This window comes from Lactuca virosa, chromosome 8, assembly GCF_052849685.1.
Source record: "Lactuca virosa cultivar CGN04683 chromosome 8, Lactuca_virosa_CGN04683_v6, whole genome shotgun sequence".
NCBI lineage: Eukaryota > Viridiplantae > Streptophyta > Magnoliopsida > Asterales > Asteraceae > Lactuca > Lactuca virosa.
Genome location: NC_136433.1, coordinates 194,011,838 through 194,037,768, shown reverse-complemented (window position 1 = coordinate 194,037,768; position 25,931 = coordinate 194,011,838). Strand labels below are relative to the sequence as shown.

The 25,931-nt window shown below is 36.2% G+C and overlaps 1 protein-coding gene across 1 annotated transcript; it reads left to right on the top strand.

Annotated features, from left to right (window-relative positions):
- Positions 1 to 16,951: 16,951 nt before the first annotated feature.
- On the top strand, positions 16,952 to 17,446 carry LOC145131160 (uncharacterized). Its single transcript, XM_079065889.1, has one exon. It carries the CDS (start codon positions 16,952 to 16,954, stop codon positions 17,444 to 17,446), a length of 495 nt encoding a protein of 164 aa, XP_078922015.1.
- The last annotated feature ends 8,485 nt before the right edge of the window (positions 17,447 to 25,931 follow it).

Sequence of the window (25,931 nt, the reverse complement as noted above, 5' to 3'; positions counted from 1 at the left end):
TCTTCTTGGAAGTTCTCCCCCTAAATGGTGATATTCATCATAACATGGGGTCTTCAAAGAGAGAGAATCAAATATCATCTTCCATATGCGAACTCCCCTTTGAATAATCGTTACTCCCCCTTGAATAATGAACAGATGTCATGGAGAGAATCCAGATTGTTCAGAAGAATCATCAACAACCTACTCTATCACAAAGAGCAAGTTCGCTAATAACCTATTATGTCACAAAGAGCAAGTTCGCTAAAATGAAACTTCAAAACCCATCAGATTTGAACAAATAATGAAATAAATTCTTTTTGGATTTTCAGGTTTTCGAGGTTTAGACAAAAAGAATAAGAAACAATTATTAGAAGGGTTTAAAAAGAATTAGACCAAGAAAAAAATAACAAAATGAAAATATTTTGGGTAAAAAGGGTAAAAATTGTAAAAAACCCAAGAAGTTATAAAGAATTTAGGATTTGGGGTTAAATCTGCCAAGTTGTGTAAACTCTAGGGGCTGAACTTGTAAACTTAGCCATCTTCATCATTTGATCGGATCTAAACATGTTCTTTGACTTAAGAAAGTCAAAATCAGTTTTGACGAACGTATTCCGATCCAGAAATCAGTCGTATACGAACATTTTTCAAACCAATATTTCTGATGCCCATAAACACTGCGATGAAATGAGAAGAAAACTCGATTGTGAAACCCTTGCAATCAATTGCGATGGCAGATACCAAATCATTGAGAACCATCGATTTCAATTACGAAATTGATTTATCACATCGGAAACAAAATCACTGATAGTTGCAAAACCATATGATCTGCGAGATTGATGAGCGATTTCTGAAACGAACTCTATATCTAACTCCGATTTTTAAATTCCCGATTGGAGATATCCTCTGAAACAATTTCTGAACCGAATACCTTTAATGAATATCCAATTCCGATTTACAATTAATTCCGATCTCAAATACTTTCAATTTCGATTTTAGAACCGAACATGATATTGGAGTTGATCTAGTTCCGATTCCGATGAATTCCGATTCTCGGAAGATGAACAGTAGAAACTATAACTCTTATTGCATTTTATTCAATTCCAAAAGGAAATCCGATTATGATTTCTTTATTTCAACTGTGATATCAATTTCGATTCCTCAAGCATTAGTTCCGATCTCTGAATTTAACCTTCTGAGTTGTGAGATTGAATTCTGATTTTGACCAAGTCTTCAAGAAGTTCCGGATTTGACCCCTAACATTTCAATAAAAGGACAATTTCAACTCCTTTTTACAGGGTTTGTCAGATTTCAGCCCCTCTTTCACCTTTTTGACAGGTTTCAATGTTAGATTTTTTTAAATATTTTTTATTAAAAACATTTGTGACTTTTAATTTGAAGCTATTTGAATCCATTTAAGATTCAAAATTGAGGAAAACTTCTTGTAAACTCATTTCTTTGAAGAAAAACGCTCATCTTCTGAAAATGATATCCACTTCTTAGTTTGAATTTTTTTTTTCCAAATATATCATTGAACCAACCAAATACCTTTTTCTCTTTTAACCAACTTCTAACACCTTCATCTGAACAAAAATGAGAGTTGAATATTCTTTCAACATGTTGGTCTTGTACTTTCTGAACTTTTTCACATGCATGTGGAACTTGTACTTTTGGCATCGAAACCTTTTTCACTTTACTCTTATTTGATTCATACTCTTCAAGAGTAACTTTCGGTTTGGAAACAACTTTCTTTTTCGGGAAGCGGGGCTTCTGCGAAACAATGAGGAGAACAGGAAGAAAAGATAAAGACTGAAATTGATCGGAAGGATAATGAAGCTTCCGGATCAGAAAAAAGATAAAGGCAAAGGTATTTCGGAAGAATAAATTAATGAAGATGCGAGCTTGACTGAGTCAGAATGAGCAGAAAGAGAGAAAAGAGACAAAGAGCTTGACAAACTCAATGCTCTTCGGAAGAAATTTGAGGCAGAAGAAGCTGAAGCAAAGAATGTGAAACTAGTCCTTGAAACTCATAAATCTTTGTTTCCAGCTTGGTCTCATAAGCGTATACAGAAAGAAGCCATAGATGATCCGAATCTCTACTGGCTGGAGCCAACAATCTCTTTTGACCTAACTAATGATGTGGAATGTCAATTTGATTTTCCCATCACTCCAAGGGCATTTCTCTTTAGGTGTTTCAAAAAGATTGAGAAATCCATGATCTCCGATAGTGCAGTAAACCGAAAGCACTTTTCGTTTTACTTGAAATATGTGAAACCGCAGTATGAGACTTGGAGCTTAAAGAGAATCATGACATTAAAGGTTGGATTGCCAATTCAGACCGAAGACTTCTTGAATATCCAGTTTAAAGGATTTCGAGGTGCCACTCATGTTCTTCATGAGTTCACATTGGCGGACTTGCCATTCATGAACCCCTACGATCGGTTATGTTTATTCTACATTGTGGTGAAGGATGTTCAGAAATACGAGCCTATTATTGAACACTTGAAGCGGATGATCAAGTGTTATATTCTTGATATTGCGAAGATGGATGTTGAGATCGCATATGTTCTAAAGAAGAGGTCCATTCTGAAGCCAGAAGAACAACCAAAAGACATCCAACACTTGAATTCAGAAATTATTCGAAAGAAGCATTGGAACATTGTTTACAAGAGAAAAGAAGGTGAAGTGGTTCAGAACTACATATTCTTTTTAAGGGACAAACACCTATACTCGTCATCGGCTCTCAAAACAATCTTGTGCTCTGCTGAAGCTCACAAAGCCAATTCTGTTGCTGATGTAAAATGCGTTTCGGATATGATACGTTGGTATCTGTCAGTTCGAGGCTCACTTCTGAAGATTATGCCAAAGATCTTTGATGCACAAAGACAATAAAGAAGCCCTCCTTCTGATTTGACACAAAGGTGGAGATTGTTAAGTATTTATATTTGATGTGTCAAATGGTTGTGTTTGGAATTTTTGTGTACATATTCCGATTCTGAAATGGGAATGTCCATCTTCGGATTCTTAGCTTAGTCTGTCTATAAATAGTGCACTGTACACTTTCATTAGTATCGATCTTTTTGTAATCGTCTAGCACTCATAGAATAGTTCCAAATTGAGAACTTTTCTTTGTGCTTTGTTATTGAAGATTGAGCTTATTTCATTCCATATCATTCTTGTTAACTGATTTGTTTTAGGATTTCATATTGAATATAGAATCAAACGGTCTTATCATCTTGGACCAACTGGAAGCATCTTGGAGCAACTTCATGCACGTGGACCAACATGGAGCAACTTCAGGTACATGGACCAAATTTGGAGCAACTACATTCAACTTGGAGCCTCTTTGATTCTCTTGGAGCAACTTCATTAACTTGGACCAACTAGAAGTACCTTGGAGCAACTTCACCAACTTGGTCACTTGGACCATCTTCATCCACCTTGGAGCAATTACATTCTCTTGGACCATCTTGGACCATCTCCACTTCTTTGAACCAACTGGACGAATGAATGAAGCATCTTCATTCATCTTGATCATATTTAGGCATCTTGTACCATCTTCATCAACTTCATCTCTTGGATCATCATGGACCATCTCTACTACCTTGGATCAACTGGAAGTCACCTGGATCATCTTGGAGCATCTTCAGCCACTTGGAGCATGTTCAAGAACATTGGAGTATGTTCAAGAACTTGGAGCATCTTCAGTCACTTAGAGCATGTTCAAGAACATTGGAGCATGTTCAAGAACATTGGAGCATGATCAAGAACTTGGAGTGTCTTTAGCCACTTGGTGCATCACGTCCATATGGATCATCGTGTCAACATAAGGAATAATAAATGTGTCATGCACGTTTTGAATAGGTCATACACGTTTTTAATGAGCCATGCATGTTTCAAGTAGGTCATGCAAGTCTCGAGTAAGTCATGAACATTCTTTAGGTGCCATGCACGTCTCTAAGATAACATTCATGCATGCGCCACCTTTTCTTTCTTGGTCCTCAAGTCTTCTTTTTCTCTCTCGCGACTCTAATGACTTTCTCCTATTTATACTTGAATGCCATCCAAGTCTTTAGGGCCAACAAGTTAGCCCATGCAAGCCCTATCCCGGCCCATTGAGAAACCCTAGCAACCTTCACCTATAAATACTTCACTTCTAATTCTTATTATTGCTTTCTCACTTTCTCAAAAAATTCTTCTCTAATACTTGTTTTGTAGCAAATTCTAAATTTTCTTGAGTTTGGAGCAAGATCACTTCGTGAGCAAAAGACTTTGGAGCACTTCGGCCTCCCAATTGACTTTGGCGCATAAATAAGATTCAACCTTCGGTTTGGCGCATAAATAAGATTTAACCTTCGGTTTGTCGCAACAAGTATCTTGGCGCAACAAGCCTCTTCGGTCTATAGCTTTGGTGAAACAACTTTGGCGTCGCAACTCCTTGGCGCAAAAGCATCTCCTTCGGTCAACACAACTTGGCCCAACAGTGACTCTCGGTCTCGCATCCTTCTTGCGCCAACTGTCAGACCCCAACACCGGAACGGCGGAAACGTTCGGGGGTGGAGGACGTCATGTTTAGTATCACAAGATATGCATTATAGTAAGCAAGTAATGAACAACCATTTCATTAGAAAGAAAGTGTTTACAACGTGTGTGTTCACAAAACATAGAATTCATAAGCAAATAACAAAACAAGACTTGAAGCTATTATGCTCCATCTTCTGAATTCCCAACACGAGTACCTGTCTATTAGTCTCCTGAGAATACAAGTTATTTGAAAGAGTTGATCAGCAATTAAGCTGGTGAGTTCATAAGATTTTAGTGATGTAAGTAAGTTGTAAAATGTTGTTGTAAAATGTAGTTGAAAATGTAGTAAGTTGTAAGTGTTGTTTAGAAAAGTTCGCATGTTCCTCTAGAAAATCCTATATTTCCTACTTTAATGGAAGTTAAGTAAAAATGACTCTACAATCCCTTCTATGAGTACTAAATGGATACAAGTTATATAAGACTCAGAGTAAACAAACAATCGATTGTGCGCATCTGCCCTAAGGTGGAAAGCACACATCCCATTGTTTGTTTGATCATTGTGGTATATAACCCTGGTGTATTCACTTGTTACTCATGGAGTTAATTGTAATGGTTCCTTTGTATTTAATGAAAAGATTCTTTAAGAAAACCCTTATTTCTTATAATAAAATGGTGACCACGGTGATTACTTCTATAATAACTTAGTTTATACTGGATATATATGATCTAATATCGGATAGAAAGTTAATTGGGTGAATCTGCCCTAAGCCCACAACCAAACAAGGAACAGGAAGCAAGGCGGAAAGCACACATCCAACTACCTATTGGGTATTAATTATATATAACCATGATGTATAAACTAAAGTATTATAGAGTTAAGCACCTAAGGTCCTTTAAGTTTATACTGGTTTAATAAAATGTATTAAACCCTTTACTGGTAAGTTTCTAGTTTTGTATACCAAAAGTTATGATTTGGAAAGTATGTTTTGTACTAGAAAATTATGCATTGACTCTGTGTCCTATGACTTGACCCATACTTGGTACCCTTATGATAACTTAATGTATACTAAGCATATATATATATCAAGAATCGAATAGAAAATAGACTGGGTGAATTCGTTCCAAGCCCACAACCAAATAAGGAACAGGAAATGAAGCGGAGAGCACACACCCTATTACCTGTCGGATCCTATTGATATATATATATATATATATATATATATATATATATATATATATATATCCTTTGATGTATACATTAAGGAATCATAAGGTTAGCATTATGGTCCTCTCTTACTAAACGTAGCCTTCTACCAAGGCATCTAATGTTATCTATGTTTGTTTCTTGCATGAGTTGTGTAATTTCCCAAGTGAGACTATCATTAACCAAAAATATAGTTTTTACATTACTGTTTATTGTGAGAAGATCACAATGTGAATGAAATGGGGAAATAATAAAGTACTATAGGGTGTATTATAGTAACTACTGCTGTACTTTCTCCCTTAATCCGGCCGTTAATTAAGATTAAATGTGAAATGGTTGCACCATACTATCGACTAATAACACGACGATGAAAGACGTCGGAAGAAATGACATTTGGCACCCGTAGACTTGCAAGTCCCACTATAGCTAACAACAAGGTGTAGGATAATCAATCCAGTATAGATCTATACACAAATTGACGCTCTCCCTCCAGGAGATTCTGGCTACAAATCGAGCCATGACAGGTGATGCCATGCCCCGAACGATGGTTCACATTTATGTTATTGTATACTTGTATATGTAATGTATGTACTAGCTGTATTGTATGTTCTCTCTGTCTAGTATGTATGTATGTTCTCTCTGCCTAGTATGTATGTATGTTCTGTTTGTTTCTCATCATAGTATGTTTGACTCATGTATGAACTGACTCTTTGTATGCTTCACTGTACTAGAAGTAATGAATAGTATCTTCCTAAACTATACCTATTATAGTTTACTAATGTTTTTACTTGAACTGTTATTGAAAAGACTCATTTTACTACTAAGTTATGCTTGTACTTTAATAAAACGGAGTTTGATTAACTATAAAGTAACATAACTTTAAAAGAGTTTTTGAAATGTTTTGATCACTTATAAAAGACATAAGCAACATTTTGAAAGATGTTTATAACAAACAATTACACAATTATCGTTGTGTTCAACTTGTATTCCCCCCCTTAAAAGCATTTAAAACAGTTAAAAGATTCATTACGGGGTATGAACTCACCTGATGTGGGTGATTCAACGAATAAGCGCGTAAGGATGAGAAGTTCCACGAATGAAGTCCCGAGACACAACAAGTCCTAAATGACATATATTGACATATATTGGCATGAATATAGTGTTTATAAGCAACTATATGAAAGGAAACACCTTCCGGTACTAGGAAACACTTTGACCAAGTGTTGGAATCACATGTGATTCATCAAAGGAGAGTGGAATGGTACTACCATGAGTTTACTACCATGGGTTTACGACCAAAGGGATTTTACGGACGTAAACTCATGGTCAAACATGCATAAGTGTGTGTTTGAAGGCTAGGGAAGTTTTAGGGACTTTTGCTCTACACAAGGATGAGAAAGACCAACTCAATGGAGGCTTTTGATGAGTTTACGGCCCAAAGGAGTTTACAGCCGTAAACTCATGGTCATTATGTATTTGAGAGTAGTTTAAGGTCTTAATATCATCAATGAAGGGTTCTAGGTCACAAGCTTTGCATCTAGGAGGGTTTATGGCCAAAATGGCACCCTTAAAGGGGTTTACGGCCATGGGAGATGGCTTGGCCGTAAACTCCTTTTGATCTTGTGTTTTTGATGTTTTCAAGGCTCTAAGCAGGATTCCTAACTAGATATCAAGTGTAGGGAAGAGTACTTACGATATAAAGGCTTGAAATGGTTGGTTTTGGCCAAGAACACTAGTGTGTGTTCTTGGTGTTCTTGGTGTTTCTTGAAGATCTAAGAAAAGATGATTTCTATGGATGAAATCAATGGATGAAGCTAGTTAAGAAGGTGTATCAACTAATCAAGGATAGAATACTTAAATAAATGAAGATCTAGGATGAAAAGTTGGATGATACTTGAGAGGATCTGAAGAAAATCGTCCAAGGAAAGAAAGAATGAGAAAAATGACCAAGTTTTATATATGTAGAGGTGAGTTTACGGCCCCCTTGAGTTTACGGTAGTAAACTCATGTTAACTTGGCCGTAAACTCCTCTTGATGGAGTTTAAGGCTTTCATGCTATACTGTGGTCCTAGCAGGTACTTCCTAACACTCATTCCTTAAGTGTATTAGGCTAAAACTCCTTAGAATGACCTTTAACCAGGCTAGAACTCATTACCAATGAGTCTGACACTCAGTTGAGCTGACTGACTGAGCTTTGAAAACAAAAAATTTTCGGGTTGTCACACCAACCCTCTCTTCTCTCTTGACCCTCGCAACCCTTTGGCACAATAAGCCTTCCTCGCAAGACAGTGGCACATCTACCCCCTTCGCATACCTCACTTTCGCACACACTCTTCTCTTGCGCCACACGACTTCTACTTGCACCATATCCTTCTTGATCGAATTCTCTTCTTGCGCCATCAATCCCACTTGCGTCATCTCCCTTTTTTCTTGCGCCATCCAACTTCTTTCCTTCTCTTGCGACACAAGTCATTCTTGCCTCTTTCTCCAACCTCTTCCTCTACTTGTGTCTCACTCAAACCTCTTCCTCTATTTGCGCCTCACTCATACAACTAATCCCTCATGCGCCACATCTTTTTTTTTCTAACCGTAAAACCCAGCTCGTTATTATCCTTGGCGCAACAACCTCCAACTTGTTATTATCCTACTTGCGCCATCTCTAGAAGAAACCTAAACCTAATTGTTTTTTTGGCTCAACAACCTAATCTCGAAAAACCCTTATTGCGCGATTTTTTCTTCTTGAGCCACACTTTTTTTTGGTTTCTTGTGCAACACCCATTCACAAACCCTAGCTGTGACCTATAAATACTCATGGTGAAACTCTTTCATCCGTCACCTTATATCTTTAAAACCGAGACAACCCCCTCTTGCGCCATTAACACCCTTTCCCCATCTACCCTACAACCAATCCCTCTTGCGCCACAACCTAGTCGTCATTAACCTCCTTGGCTAACTGTTGCGCCACTCACATGCTCGTGAGCAAGAGACCTCGTGAGCATCAACAGTTCTCATGACCATCATCTCCTACTTGCGCCATTCTCAAAATCCTAGTGAGCATCTTGATCATCAAAGCTTTGGAGCAACATCACTTGATCTCACCATCACTTCTTGCGCCATTAACAAACCCTAGGTAAGCATCATCATTTTTTTCCAACACCCTAATAAATGTTTTTTTAACCCTATTATCGTTTTTTTATTTCGTTCAAACCCTAGTTTTTTTCTTTTGGAGAATTATCAACTACTTGTTGGAGCATCATCATCCAACCTTGTTTCTTTTGTGGATCATCTCCAAACTCTAGGTAAGCATCACAATTATTGTGTGAAACCCTAGTTGTCATAAGTGAGTTTTATAAGCATCATCATATGTTGCATGTATATTTTTTCTTTTGCATGTCCATCATAGTCAACTTAACATTGATTATTGGATTCTCATGTGTTTAGTGATTAACATCACATGGTCCATCATCATTTTGTGTAGAGCATCACATTCCTTAATCACTCTAGGTAAGTGTTAATTCTCCCTCTCTTCACACTATGATGATCACGATCTACACTTTCTATTTTTTTTTTGCTTCTCTTGACATAACATAAATTTAAACATCTCAAGTTTCATTGTCAAAAGTGTTGCCTTTTCTCTTTGTGTTGCTCATTGATTCAACAAAACATCAGCTGGTAAGTCATACCTCTCTTGCTTGTTCACACATCCTCATGTGATAATGTTGTCTTTCCTTTGTGAGGGCTAGTCAATTTGAGCTTGGAGTGTCTTCTTCTCATGGTTATTCCAAGTGTTCATGATGTTGTGTGAAACATTTGAGGTGTCACACTTGGGGCACTAGGCTCTCAAGCTTCATGGAGTCAAGCAACAACAACAAGGTATGTATTCTATCTATTTTATTACCCTAGTATCAATGTTTTGGTATGCTAGTTAGAATACCTTGGATATTCATATTTGTATGTATAATAGAGAAAACATAGATCCAAGGTATTTAGGGTTGCATGTTCACTTAGGAGTGTTAGAATGCTCAAAACCCATCAGTGGTTTCAGAGCCAAGGCTTGTTTTCAATTATACTTGATGCAAAGTGCTGAAAAATGCTGAAAAAATCGATTTTCGGGCTATCTGGGCACTGGACTCGCCGAGTCCATGAGGAAACTCATCCTACTCGTCGAGTAGGTTCATACACTCGACGAGTAGGACCCCCTGACAGCATATTTTCGACTTTTAAGGCTGGAATTGAACTAGAATCATTACCCTAAGCTGTTTTTGAACCTATAAACCTGTTTTTGATGTGGTAATGTTCATTCTAATCCAATTTCAAAGATAACTGTCATTAGATTCATGTTTTGTATTATTTTAATGGATAGGCTAATTACATGAAAAAGTTTGATTGAAGTATCTTGTTCTTATGAGTTGCTTAGATTAATAGGGAAGTTATGTGAAATTATTGTTTTCAATCCAAATTAATCTAAGAGTTGATTCTAAAATGTGTTTTTGTAACTTGTCCTCAAGTTATATGAAAAGTCACATTTAAGATTCATAAAACTCATAAAGTTCTCCATAAGTTATGAATAAGGAAGAGTCACATTCTTTTAATGGTTTAAAGTCTTCCATAACTTGTCCTCAAGTTATGGAACTTGAAGAGTTTTTTGTATTAAAACTACTTTAAACACATAAGTTATGGAATTGAAAAGTTTTTGAATAGTTCAAAACTTGCCCTCAAGTTTTGGAATTTGAAAAGTTTTCTTTCCTGAATACTTTAATTCCAAATTAAGCCCTTAGAATTTTAAAAGTTAAAATTCAACCCTTATACTTTAAAATATTATAAGTTAATAATAATAATAATAATATATATATATATATATATATATATATATATATATATATATATATATATATATATATATATGTGTGTGTGTGTGTATAAGAGCAAGTCAGTCTTACCGTTAGTAGGCCTCATTCACGAAGCCGGTCTATAAGGGGGGTATAAGGTTATTGCCTATAAAATGGCAGTTTAATGGGTGTCCACTCTTACCCATCGCTTCCTTGACTGGTGGAGGGTCGTTAGCCGAACGGGTAGGACAATGACTATAATTCTCCCTTCATTAAAAGTATTAATGATAAATACTAAGTAACTAAACTCTTATTAATACCCAATCTTAGTTACTTAGGAAAATGTGAATTTGGTGCTAACCCATGAAATTACACTTTGCACTTTGCTTAAGTCGGTTAGTGGAGCGCGTGTAGTTAACCGGCACGCTAGCTTGATTTAACAAGGTAGGCAAAGGGTAACTTAATGTTTATCATAGTATCGATGGAGCGCGTGTGGTTAACCGGCACATCGATTAAGGGGTAAATATTAAGGGTACCAAGTATATTTGCATGGTTATTCACACCTTGTTTTGTGATCCTCGGCATCCCAGTCACAAAACCTGAGAGGGCACACTCGAGATTGAAACATGCCAATGAAAAGTTCAATGAATCTCAAAAGATCTAGGAGTTTCAAATCCAATTAAAACCTAATAAATTATTTCGTTTTCATGGTGGAAATTGGTGAATCGTCATTCACCTACCTTCAAATATTCTATAGCTTGGATTACGGCATCCCTCTTCCAAGTTATAAAATATTGTGTTGGGTCCTAGCCTTAATATTTCATATTGGGTGTTATATTAAGGACCTTGAATCAACTTTCTTGAATATCTCCCAAAAGATGTCTAATTCAGACATCTGTGATCTTCCCAACTCTCTTGGAACTTTACTTCCTCCACCTCCTCCAATTATTCTCCCTAACCCACAAGTTCAAGGTCACTCAAACCCTATTGGAAAGCAAGGTCTATGTGTGCTCACATCTTGGAGATGAAGTCACATATTGACAAGCCGGGAGAGTTGGGTGTCAAAGTCTTAAGAAAGTTGGATGCTCAATCACTTTCTAAGTCACATAGTAAGTTCCTTATGGACTACTATGTAAAGGACTATGACATGACCCTTAATGATCTTATCTATTTGCTTTGTTGTGCTTAATCAGCAATGATTTGGAGCACTGGAAGAGCAATTTTGATTAGAAGATCAACTTCCCAAACCTTCAATGGACATTGACAATGGTAACATTGGATACCCAGTAAAAGCTTTCTCTTCCCAATGGAAAGGGATCGGCCATAGTCAACTCGGTTGACCAAATTGTAAAGAGAAAGACAAGTCTGAGATAGTCCAGTGCACCATTCCCAAAGGGTCCATATGTTTCTGTTGCCAAAGGAAAGGGACATTGATTGCGAAGCTGCCTATTTATCCGAAAGATCATAAGGTTGATCAAGTCAAGAAGTTTGACTCTATTTCAGGTAAAGTCCACTATCTAACTCTGTTAAGTTTCTATTCTGATATTCTTATTACATGATGTGACTGGGTCACATGTTGATGTTTTAAGGATCAAAGAAAAGTGAAGAAACTTAAAGGAAGTATATGCTGATTCTGATCGCGAAGATGGATCTCGATCGCATGGTTCGGTGATCAGACTTTTTGAGCTAGTGCTTAAGAGTAGTGATAAATTGCTTAGGAATAAGTAACAACATAGTTTTCATATGCATTTGCATTGTAAGGATAAGTTTTTCCGCAAGTTTTAAATAAAAGAAAAGTTTGATTTTATTTATTTTAAGTATCCTTACAATGGCACTTGTGTAAAATTGTTGTTTATATGATTCCATTAATAGCAACATTGGAAAATGAATTTGATTATGTCGTTTGTGGTAGTGTAATAATTTACTAAATAAGGAAAGATTCTCATCACCCAAGGTTTCAGATTGGATAGAAACTTGGAAATCATGCAAGTTGTATAGTATGATGAATGAGAATTTTCATCTTTGAAAAATTAAGACTAATTCCTTGTTCACATGTATATGTGAATCAAGTGAAGGACTAAGTGATCAAGTACACATTCTGGTGCACTGATCAAGTCCACCACAAAATATATATAAGACTATTCGTCATGATTTACTAAAGTTTAGTAAATATGATTATAATTACAAGCTTAAGTATAATTCTGAAACATTGAAAAAGTTTTGATGTATGGCAGAATGAATTGAGAAGAATCAAATTAGGCAGAAAGATAAAAGTTTCTCAAATCTGAAAAGATGGGAGAGTACTTTAGTATCAGGTTTTGTGATCATCTTAATGATTTAGAAATCATATCACAATTAGTCCTCTAAGGAAATCTTAATGCATTCTTATGGCTAAGAAGAGGAGTCATGAATTGTTGAAATGGTTAAATCAAGAAGATGAGTCATACTTCGTTCCAAAACAAGTCTTAGAGTCATACTCCAAGACTATAAGTTGAGTGACATATCTTAAAGAAAGGTTTATAACACTTGTCAAATATAAGAGTAAAAGTGTCCTACTCTTGTACATTTGAAATTGGTAAGTTGTGATGTTTTGGATAAAACAAAGACCAACTAAGGCCAATTGTGTGAAGTGTTTGTCTTGATAAAGAATCCGCACTATCTCTTGAATATTTCGCAAGATAGTTTTATATGTCAAGAGGAATGTGGGAGTCTAAAAGATTCTGAAGGTATTTCAAGAACTAATCAAGAGTAAAAATCTGTATTTCATCACTAGCACACGACTAGAGGTTTATAACCTATTGTGTTGACATTTCTGTGCCCATTCCAGTAAAGTTGGCTATGCATTTGAGTTCTACATGTTCTCAATTGGTTGCATAACAACTTGGAAGCAATGGCAGGCCCTTGTGCTGCCAGGTGGCGAGAAGTTAAGATTGCACAAGTTCAATCCATATGAGTTTGGATGTGTCACTAACCTAGTCTTGTGATTATGGTTTTGACAAATTCACGTGGATAAGAACACATACACCATAAAATCTAAGGGTCATAAGGTTCTCTCCGATTCATGAAAATGATGGTGAGGAAACACTTCCACCAAGTAAATTTTAAGTAAGATAGCAATTGTGATCTTTGCATTCTCAAAGTCGTGAGTGGAGCGTGCGTGGTTAACTGGCACACTAACATGGACTTATGAGAAATGAAAAGATCTAAACAATTGAAACTATGATTATGACATCCCTTTTCATAGTTCTTAAATTGTTTAGACACACCTGTGACCTATCTAAGATAAGGTGTATGATATTGATAAAGTCTTATCAAAGCAATCTAGTATCAGAAATCTGAACTTTGGTAAGAAAGTCAATAAAGTATTGTTTTTCTAGAAGTCTGCATGTTTTCTGAGTACATGTCAAAGCTAGTGGGAGCATAAGTGTTATGCTAATAATTATCATGTTAGTGGGAGCATGATAATTATAATGAGTATTGCAAGTTAGCAATGTTAATTATAGAAAACAAAAGGTTTCAATTGGGAAAAGTTGTTTTGCTATAATTAAGGGAGAGGAAATTATACTTCATTTCAATTCTAAAAGCTTAGATTGAGGTTTTAATCATCTTTAGTCAAGGATATATATGAATTTTGTGTTGGAATGGCTCAAAATAAGGAAATTCTATATATGGGTCCATTATTTGCGTTCTAAAATTCGATTATGATTACGGCATCCCTTTTCATAATCTGAATTATGAGAACTTGGCAAATAGAAATATTGTAGCAAAAGGACTGGTCTAGTATCATGTCTTTATGTGAGACATCATGAATCGTGTCCCATATGCTTCGTATATAGGATCGATTGCGTGTGCTATAATATTCATCCTTTCTAAATTTTCCAAATGCTCAGGGCATTAAGAGGGGAAAAGTCTAGAATTGGATGTGACTAATTTGATTAAGCAATTGTCGAGGACAATCTAAGGTTTACCAAAGATTAGTTGCTTAGGGACAGTTGGAAGTATAGTGTTAATTTTGGAAGGACCATATTGATATATTCTGAAAAGAGGCAACTCTTGTTCAGAAGTGATAGTCAAAATGGGAATATGGAAATGTTTCCACAGGTGGAAATTATTCAATCTGTGTAAGATTAGAAAAACTTAATGCAAGAAGGATATTTCCATGGAGTTGATCTCCATTGGAATACTCTTTAATGTCTGTTGACATGTATTTGTGACTTTGTGCATAATCACTACAAGAGGATCAATGCATATAAGTTTATAATCTAACGGATTTTGGTAAATGACAGGATTTCGAATTCTTGCATTTGCGGTAAGGAATTGGGATTGTGAAATGAGATTCATTGTAATTATGTTCAATCGATCTATTTCACAGAGTAAAGATCATAGACAAACTTAGTGTACATACTTGATGTATGGCATAACTAATGTTTAGACAAACATAGTGTGCATACTTGGTGTATGGCATGACTAGTGTTTAGAAAAACATAGTGTACATGCTTGGAGCATGAGACAACTATTGTTTTAATTCAAGAATAAAGTTTATAGTTTGAAACAGTATACAATGAACAATATGTAATCAATATGGTGATAAATAAAATATGTTTTATTTATATTCATAAGTTCTGAGACCATATTGGATTCGATTATTCTTGTGTTTCATTTTTGCATGTTTTGACTTCCAGAATAACTAGGTCGTTCTTCCTGAATGACTCAGTTATTCAAACCATCTACAGTCGGTTATATATTGGAAGTAGATATGAATCAAGATTGTCATGGGTTGGCTTGTAGAGGTCTAAGATGTTGGACAAAGTGGTACTACAACACTCATGAGTGCTCATAAGTTCTGAGTATTGGATTCAACCCGCGCTCATTTGAATCACTTCATGGATTTTATCACGAGTGATCATGAGACAATAATATATTATATTCTTTAAACCTAGATACTAGAGTTGTTACTATGAGTTGGTTGTACATTGATTGCGCGAAAACGCATTGGTAACTCGATGTTATAAAACGTGCTTTTGTGTATGATTCAACAAGTAGTAGAACAAGCCATATGAGTCGAAGTTTATCCATTCCTTTTACCTTCGGGATAAAAGTGATATCTATGGGCCCCTCGATGATTTATTGATGGCAAATGTAAGTGCTCGGCCGGGCCTGGACTGATTTGATTAGTTCAATTAGTCAGTCGTCATAAATCGGAAATCGGGAAACAACAAATGGACAGAGAGAATGATTTATAATCCATGTCTCAGTGCATATGATATCTAGAATGGAGGAATATATGATCCCTAATCTAATGGACAAGTCATTGACAAAGGTCAGAGTTCATCAACAATGGTCAGAGTTCGACAGTGGCTTTTGAGAGCTACGATTGCCAGTTGGTTCTTGAAGTCATACGCAATAATAGTTTTAGACTTATCCAAGTGGGAGACTGTTGGATTAGTGTCTAAGTCCATAACTATAATTGGTATGTACTTAACCCGACTCAGCATGGTCCATTTGGGTTGCATGGCATCGGAACATTTGAATAGACCGTTTGTGAAGAGAAGACATTTGTGACATATTAATATATTATAAGTTCTAATATATTAATATGAAATCATGTTATTTAATTAGTATTGATCAAGAATTAATTTGGACTTAATTTAGTGATCAAAAAGAGACTAATTAAATATATGGGGATGAATTGTGTAAATCATTCATTCTTATATATGTGGGCTTATGATCCATGATTCCTTATGTTGGGTTTAACCCATGTGGTGATCCATGGATACTCCATGGAGGTTAAAACCCATGGAGCATAAGGAATGGGTAAAATCATGGGTTACATGGTGTAACCCTAATGTGCACACTATATAAGGACCCCTTTAGCTCAAGAAATTGGCACTAGTGATACATATGTGAGGGCTAGTCAATTTGAGCCTGGAGTGTCTTCTTCTCATGGTTATTCCAAGTGTTCATGATGTTGTGTGAACCATTTGAGGTGTCACACTTGGGGCACTAGGCTCTCAAGCTTCATGGAGTCAAGCAACAACAACAAGGTATGTATTCTATCTATTTTATTTCCCTAGTATCAATGTTTTGGTATGCTAGTTAGGATAATACCTTGGATATTCATATTTGTATGTATAGTAGAGAAAACATAGATCCAAGGTATTTAGGGTTGCATGTTCACTTAGGAGTGTTAGAATTCTCAAAACCCATCAGAAACAAATCCGAAACCACCAATGAGCTAATTAACTTCATTCACTACATAGAAGTTAGGGTAGGCAAGGCATTTAGAAGAGTGAGAAGTGACAATGGTGGGGAATTCAAGTATAATGCCTTAGATAGCTTTCTTGTATCCAAAGGCATCGAGCACAACTTTTCTGCACCCTACACTCCACAACAAAATGGTGTAGTTGAAAGGAAAAACATGACACTATGTGAAGCCGCTCGATTCTTGTTGATCTTCGCAAACCTACCGCAATACTTCTGGGCTAAAGCCACTGCAGACGCCTGTTTCACTCAAAATAGATCCCTGATCAACAACAGACTTGAAGTCACCCCTTATGAAGCAATGGAAAAGAGGAAGCCCAATGTCAAATTCTTTCACATCTTTGGTTTTCGTTGTTACATCAAAAACAACAAGGATCAACTAGGCAAATTCGCACCCAAGGATGATGAAGGTATCTTTCTTGGATATTTCCTTCATGATGCAACCTATAGAGTTCTGAACAAGCGAACCATGGTGATAGAGGAAAGCAGTGATGTCACATTTGATGAAAGTTATGTGAGGGTTCTGGATCCAAACCACTTTGGTCCTCAAATGGTAGTCCCTTTTGATAAAATGAACCAATCTTCACCTGATAATGCTTCTACTCCAGTCCATGCTATTGAAGTAGATTTCGAATTCCTCTTTCCAACTTAACCCATAGCCTTAGAATCAGAAAAGCTCACTCAGCTTCTCCTGATGTCTCTCAACCTCATCAACCATCAAAAGACTCCAGTTCCACCAAATTTCAGGTTGAGGGGGAACCATCTTCGAATGATTCTATTCCTAAAAGTCCTTTAGAATCTTCTGAACCTTCTACCCCAACCTACCATCATCAATCTGGACCAGTACTAACACCAGTCACTGCATCTTTTGAGGGGGAGCCACGTTTGGATGGTTCCATTCTTAAAGTTACTTTACAATCCTCCGAACCATCCAGTCAATGGTTTTTGGGGGAAACCCACTCGACTGGTTCCAGTCCCTCAAGTTCCTTTACATCCACTCCATCTGTTGAATTCAATCATGCAACAGTTGAGGGGGAACCACCTGTTTGAGGTAGTTCCAGACTCTTTCAAGACGATCTTTTTGAAGGAACATTCACTTCTTACTACCCACCTCGTCCAAAAAGAACAATATGAGATAGTTTGCACTCCTCAAATCCTTAAGGAATCTCCTCTCACAAAATGGAAAAAGGATCATCCGGCCGAACAAATCATAGGTGATCTAGATTCTGGAGTAGTGACTCGTTCAACAACCAATAATGAATGTCTATACACAAGCTTTCTATCCATGATAGAGCCTAAAGTAATCAAAGAGGCTCTATAAGATGCAGATTGGGTAAAAGCAATGCAAGAAGAGTTAGTTGAATATGAACGCAACAACATGTGGGACTTAGCTCCAACAACAAATGGAGTATCAGTTGTTGGTTCAAGATCGGTATACAGAAACAAAAGTGATGAAAATGGAGTCATCATCAGGAACAAAGCCATACTGGTTGTCAAAGGCTACTTGCAACAAGAATGCATAGACTATGATGAAACCTTTGTACCTGTTGCAAGAATAGAAGCCATTAGGATTTTCTTGGCATTTGTTGCACACAAGAACTTTAAGGTTTACCAAATGGATGTGCAGTGTGCATTCTTTAATGGTGAAATTGATAGGGATGTCTATGTTCAACAACCTCCTGGATTTAAAGATCCAAAGTTCCCTAACCATTGCTATAAGCTTCAAAAGGTTGTCTATGGATTGAAGCAATCTCCAAGAGTATGGTATGGAAAATTGTCCAAATTCGTAGAAGACTCCAAATTTCAAAGAGGTTCTATCGATCCCACTCTCTTTAGGAAAATCCACAACAACCATCTGATCGTCGTGCAAATCTATGTCGAGGACATCATATTCGGTTCAACCAACAAGGACCTTAGTGATGAGTTTGCTGAGTTGATGAAAAGCAAATTTAGAATGAGTATGATGGGTGAGCTCAACTACTTCCTAGGTCTCCAAGTTCGTTAATATCCTAAGGGAATCTTTATTGGTCAAGAGAAGGATATCAAAAACCTATTGAAGAGATACACCATGGAGAACGTGTCAACTGCAAAGACACCAATGTCTACTTCCTACAAGCTTGATTCAGACTTTGATGGGAAATCTGTAGATCATAAGCACTGCAGAGGAATGATTGGCTCATTACTATACCTTACAACCAGTCGACCATACATCATGTTTTCAACATGTCTGTGTGCACGCTTTCAAGCTAATCCAAAGGAATCACACCTCATGACAGTCAAAAAAAATTCAAATATCTGAAAGGAACTGCTTCTCTGGGTCTATTCTATCCTGCTAAATGCAACTTCTATATCCAAGCCTTTACTGACTCAGATTATGGAGGATGCAAGCTTGACAGAAAGAGCACTTCTGGTAGCTGTCATTTCTTAGGAGGCAGATTGGTCAGGACTTCAAAGAAGCAAACATGTGTTTTAATCTCTACTGCTGAAGCTGAGTACGTTGTTGCCGCGAGTTGTTGTTCTCAAGTGCTCTGGATGCAAACGCAACTGAGAGATTATGGATTCAAAATGCAACAGAATCCCATATATTGTGGCTCTAAAAGTGAAATTGCAATCTCTCACAATCCAGTCAACCACTCAACGACCAAGCACATTGATATCAGGTATCACTTTCTAAAAGATAATATTCAGAAAGGTCATATTGAGCTTCATTTTGTTCCTACAGATGAAGACACTGCAGATGTGTTCACGAAAGTTCTGGATGAATCTAAGTTCTTACACTTTCTAGGACGACTTGGCATGCTTAATCCAGATTATTTAGGCATTTGAATTTTTTTTTGAAATTTTTTTAAAAGAAAACTCCAAAAATATATTTTTTTTCTTTTTTCCTTTTTCTTTATTTTACACAAAAGAAAACTCCAAAAATATTTTACTTTCATTTTTACTTTACATAAGAGAAAACTACAAAAAGATTTTATTTTCTGTTTTTTGTCTTTGCTTTAAACAAAAGAAAATACCAAAAAGGATTTTATTCTTCCTTTTGTTAGGAAAATGCAAGTTGTTATCACAACTATGCAAATGACTAAGGTTATTTGCTCCATACTTTAATGAAATTTCAAAATACTAAATTCTGTGGTTCTTCACTTTGCTTCAGTACACAACTAATATTGGTACTTTAGTGACCATTAACAAGCTTCATTGTTATACTCTACTTAGAGTTATAACATACATCAAGTACGAATGTTATGTGGGATAATTTGAGGCGAACTCTAAGGTTTAGTTAAGCCAATGTGTTATAGTATATTTGTGGCTTCCCTGTCCTAGTGAACTCATGAGACAAAAACGTGAACTTGTGTAGTTTGAGGGACATAAAAAGTTTTGCTTTGTGAATATATATACCTAATAAAAAGTTTCTTCATTAAAACAAAGTGAGTCAAGTTCCAAGTTTATCTGTTTAATTTCTGCACTTTGAGTCTAGTTATATATTCAATAAGTTATAGTTCAGGAGTGGAGTCAATCTGTGACCTTTGGGACCCGATGAGTATTCCCCCCGGGGATATATTTATATCTATCCACCTAATTATAAAAGCTTGGATGGATGGGAAGAAATATTGTTTAAAAGGGTTTCATAGAAAGTCATTGACTCCATTAGTTACCTAAGCGATTCCGAGCACTCCAATGAATTTCTTAGAAAGTCACGAACTAAAGTACAAATAGAAGTACAGCTAGGAATTATTTGCTTGTGTACTTTGTCAAAGTTAGAGTTATAAGAAAAGATAATAAAAAAATCAAAAAAAAAAAGTGTAGTTATATTCTTAGGTCAATTATTATATATAGTATTTTTCTTTTAGAGTCGTGGCACTTGGAATTTGGAGATACCTTTTGAAATGAAAGGGGTCAATAAAAGGGTATAGGTGGTAGGAATGCCAAAAATGAATGTTATTCAAAATAAGTTGGGAACATTTATGAGGATTGTCAGTATTTAGGGTTTGGGAAGTAACTAGGCCTTAGACACAAATATAAGCATTGCTGTGAGACATAATTGGTGAGTACAAATAGGATTATTATGTGTTATGTTAATGAGTTGAAAGGTAATAATCAAAAAAGGAAATTCTTTACAATGTGAAGTGAAGGATCATACACAGTATTTAGTTGCTTGATAAATCTATAAGTCACAACAAGATAATCCATAATGCTTCTAAATCAGTCATCCTTTTAAGTTTTAATGTTTCCTTAAGATTATTTCTTCCACATGCACACACTTCACCGCATGTTACTATTTCCTTATCATATTCTCTATCCACATGCACACACATCACTTTCAAATATAGATTACTTAGTGTTTGTATTTTTAGACTTTCTGTTTAAATCATGCCTTAGAATCTAGGTAAAGCAGCTAAGTTAGATAGAGAATATCACTTACTTGATCATGGAACATCCTTAGCCAAGTGGAGCATCTTATGACAAGTGGACCATCCTCTTCAAGAAAACCATATGTGCTTGTCTTGGTTCATAGAGCATTATCGTACATAGTGAAGAAGGAAAAGATCAAAAGCTTTAAAGGACATTTGTGAACCATCTTGTGTTGGGTCGAAAAACGATATGACGAATGCGAAATCTGAAGAACAATCATGAATCAATCACCATAAAGTTGCAAGCAATCGGTCAAAGCTTTTGTATGTTATTGATTTTGGAATTTGGAGATGCAAGCAAACTTTGTGTGGAAAAAGCCTACCTAACAAGCTAGACTATGGTTATATATGTGATAAAATAAAACATGCTAAAATACATAACACACTACAAAGACTAAAAAGCCTTTAATTATTCACCATAATGCCAAATCAGTTTTAATATCTCAAATACTCAACAATCTCCCCCTAGATGTTGAAACTGATGAAGGTCACGATTTCTAATCTTCTTGGAAGTTCTCCCCCTAAATGGTGATATTCATCATAACATGGGGTCTTCAAAGAGAGAGAATCAAATATCATCTTCCATATGCGAACTCCCCTTTGAATAATCGTTACTCCCCCTTGAATAATGAACAGATGTCATGGAGAGAATCCAGATTGTTCAGAAGAATCATCAACAACCTACTCTATCACAAAGAGCAAGTTCGCTAATAACCTATTATGTCACAAAGAGCAAGTTCGCTAAAATGAAACTTCAAAACCCATCAGATTTGAACAAATAATGAAATAAATTCTTTTTGGATTTTCAGGTTTTCGAGGTTTAGACAAAAAGAATAAGAAACAATTATTAGAAGGGTTTAAAAAGAATTAGACCAAGAAAAAAATAACAAAATGAAAATATTTTGGGTAAAAAGGGTAAAAATTGTAAAAAACCCAAGAAGTTATAAAGAATTTAGGATTTGGGGTTAAATCTGCCAAGTTGTGTAAACTCTAGGGGCTGAACTTGTAAACTTAGCCATCTTCATCATTTGATCGGATCTAAACATGTTCTTTGACTTAAGAAAGTCAAAATCAGTTTTGACGAACGTATTCCGATCCAGAAATCAGTCGTATACGAACATTTTTCAAACCAATATTTCTGATGCCCATAAACACTGCGATGAAATGAGAAGAAAACTCGATTGTGAAACCCTTGCAATCAATTGCGATGGCAGATACCAAATCATTGAGAACCATCGATTTCAATTACGAAATTGATTTATCACATCGGAAACAAAATCACTGATAGTTGCAAAACCATATGATCTGCGAGATTGATGAGCGATTTCTGAAACGAACTCTATATCTAACTCCGATTTTTAAATTCCCGATTGGAGATATCCTCTGAAACAATTTCTGAACCGAATACCTTTAATGAATATCCAATTCCGATTTACAATTAATTCCGATCTCAAATACTTTCAATTTCGATTTTAGAACCGAACATGATATTGGAGTTGATCTAGTTCCGATTCCGATGAATTCCGATTCTCGGAAGATGAACAGTAGAAACTATAACTCTTATTGCATTTTATTCAATTCCAAAAGGAAATCCGATTATGATTTCTTTATTTCAACTGTGATATCAATTTCGATTCCTCAAGCATTAGTTCCGATCTCTGAATTTAACCTTCTGAGTTGTGAGATTGAATTCTGATTTTGACCAAGTCTTCAAGAAGTTCCGGATTTGACCCCTAACATTTCAATAAAAGGACAATTTCAACTCCTTTTTACAGGGTTTGTCAGATTTCAGCCCCTCTTTCACCTTTTTGATAGGTTTCAATGTTAGATTTTTTTAAATATTTTTTATTAAAAACTTTTGTGACTTTTAATTTGAAGCTATTTGAATCCATTTAAGATTCAAAATTGAGGAAAACTTCTTGTAAACTCATTTCTTTGAAGAAAAACGCTCATCTTCTGAAAATGATATCCACTTCTTAGTTTGAATTTTTTTTTTCGAAATATATCATTGAACCAACCAAATACCTTTTTCTCTTTTCTCCAACTTCTAACACCTTCATCTGAACAAAAATGAGAGTTGAATATTCTTTCAACATGTTGGTCTTGTACTTTCTGAACTTTTTCACATGCATGAGGAACTTGTACTTTTGGCATCGAAACCTTTTTCACTTTACTCGTATTTGATTCATACTCTTCAAGAGTAACTTTCGGTTTGGAAACAACTTTCTTTTTCGGGAAGCGGGGCTTCTGCGAAACAATGAGGAGAACAGGAAGAAAAGATAAAGACTGAAATTGATCGGAAGGATAATGAAGCTTCCGGATCAGAAAAAAGATAAAGGCAAAGGTATTTCGAAAGAATAAATTAATGAAGATGCGAGCTTGACTGAGTCAGAATGAGCAGAAAGAGAGAAAAGAGACAAAGAGCTTGACAAACTCAATGCTCTTCGGAAGAAATTTGAGGCAGAAGAAGCTGAAGCAAAGAATGTGAAACTAGTCCTTGAAACTCATAAATCTTTGTTTCCAGCTTGGTCTCATAAGCGTATACAGAAAGAAGCCATAGATGATCCGAATCTCTACTGGCTGGAGCCAACAATCTCTTTTGACCTAACTAATGATGTGGAATGTCAATTTGATTTTCCCATCACTCCAAGGGCATTTCTCTTTAGGTGTTTCAAAAAGATTGAGAAATCCATGATCTCCGATAGTGCAGTAAACCGAAAGCACTTTTCGTTTTACTTGAAATATGTGAAACCGCAGTATGAGACATGGAGCTTAAAGAGAATCATGGCATTAAAGGTTGGATTGCCAATTCAGACCGAAGACTTCTTGAATATCCAGTTTAAAGGATTTCGAGGTGCCACTCATGTTCTTCATGAGTTCACATTGGCGGACTTGCCATTCATGAACCCCTACGATCGGTTATGTTTATTCTACATTGTGGTGAAGGATGTTCAGAAATACGAGCCTATTATTGAACACTTGAAGCGGATGATCAAGTGTTATATTCTTGATATTGCGAAGATGGATGTTGAGATCGCATATGTTCTAAAGAAGAGGTCCATTCTGAAGCCAGAAGAACAACCAAAAGACATCCAACACTTGAATTCAGAAATTATTCGAAAGAAGCATTGGAACATTGTTTACAAGAGAAAAGAAGGTGAAGTGGTTCAGAACTACATATTCTTTTTAAGGGACAAACACCTATACTCGTCATCGGCTCTCAAAACAATCTTGTGCTCTGCTGAAGCTCACAAAGCCAATTATGTTGCTGATGTAAAATGCGTTTCGGATATGATACGTTGGTATCTGTCAGTTCGAGGCTCACTTCTGAAGATTATGCCAAAGATCTTTGATGCACAAAGACAATAAAGAAGCCCTCCTTCTGATTTGACACAAAGGTGGAGATTGTTAAGTATTTATATTTGATGGGTCAAATGGTTGTGTTTGGAATTTTTGTGTACATATTCCGATTCTGAAATGGGAATGTCCATCTTCGGATTCTTAGCTTAGTCTGTCTATAAATAGTGCACTGTACACTTTCATTAGTATCGATCTTTTTGTAATCGTCTAGCACTCATAGAATAGTTCCAAATTGAGAACTTTTCTTTGTGCTTTGTTATTGAAGATTGAGCTTATTTCATTCCATATCATTCTTGTTAACTGATTTGTTTTAGCATTTCATATTGAATATAGAATCAAACGGTCTTATCATCTTGGACCAACTGGAAGCATCTTGGAGCAACTTCATGCACGTGGACCAACATGGAGCAACTTCAGGTACATGGACCAAATTTGGAGCAACTACATTCAACTTGGAGCCTCTTTGATTCTCTTGGAGCAACTTCATTAACTTGGACCAACTAGAAGTACCTTGGAGCAACTTCACCAACTTGGTCACTTGGACCATCTTCATCCACCTTGGAGCAATTACATTCTCTTGGACCATCTTGGACCATCTCCACTTCTTTGAACCAACTGGACGAATGAATGAAGCATCTTCATTCATCTTGATCATATTTAGGCATCTTGTACCATCTTCATCAACTTCATCTCTTGGATCATCATGGACCATCTCTACTACCTTGGATCAACTGGAAGTCACCTGGATCATCTTGGAGCATCTTCAGCCACTTGGAGCATGTTCAAGAACATTGGAGTATGTTCAAGAACTTGGAGCATCTTCAGTCACTTAGAGCATGTTCAAGAACATTGGAGCATGTTCAAGAACATTGGAGCATGATCAAGAACTTGGATCAAGAACATTAGAGCATGTTCAAGAACATTGGAGCATGATCAAGAACTTGGAGTGTCTTTAGCCACTTGGTGCATCACGTCCATATGGATCATCGTGTCAACATAAGGAATAATAAATGTGTCATGCACGTTTTGAATAGGTCATACACGTTTTTAATGAGCCATGCATGTTTCAAGTAGGTCATGCAAGTCTCGAGTAAGTCATGAACATTCTTTAGGTGCCATGCACGTCTCTAAGATAACATTCATGCATGCGCCACCTTTTCTTTCTTGGTCCTCAAGTCTTCTTTTTCTCTCTCGCGACTCTAGGTGACTTTCTCCTATTTATACTTGAATGCCATCCAAGTCTTTAGGGCCAACAAGTTAGCCCATGCAAGCCCTATCCCGGCCCATTGAGAAACCCTAGCAACCTTCACCTATAAATACTTCACTTCTAATTCTTATTATTGCTTTCTCACTTTCTCAAAAAATTCT

Excerpts from the sequence above, each read along its gene's own strand:
- LOC145131160 (XM_079065889.1), top strand. The coding sequence starts at position 16,952 with ATGACACTATGTGAAGCCGCTCGATTCTTGTTGATCTTCGCAAACCTA.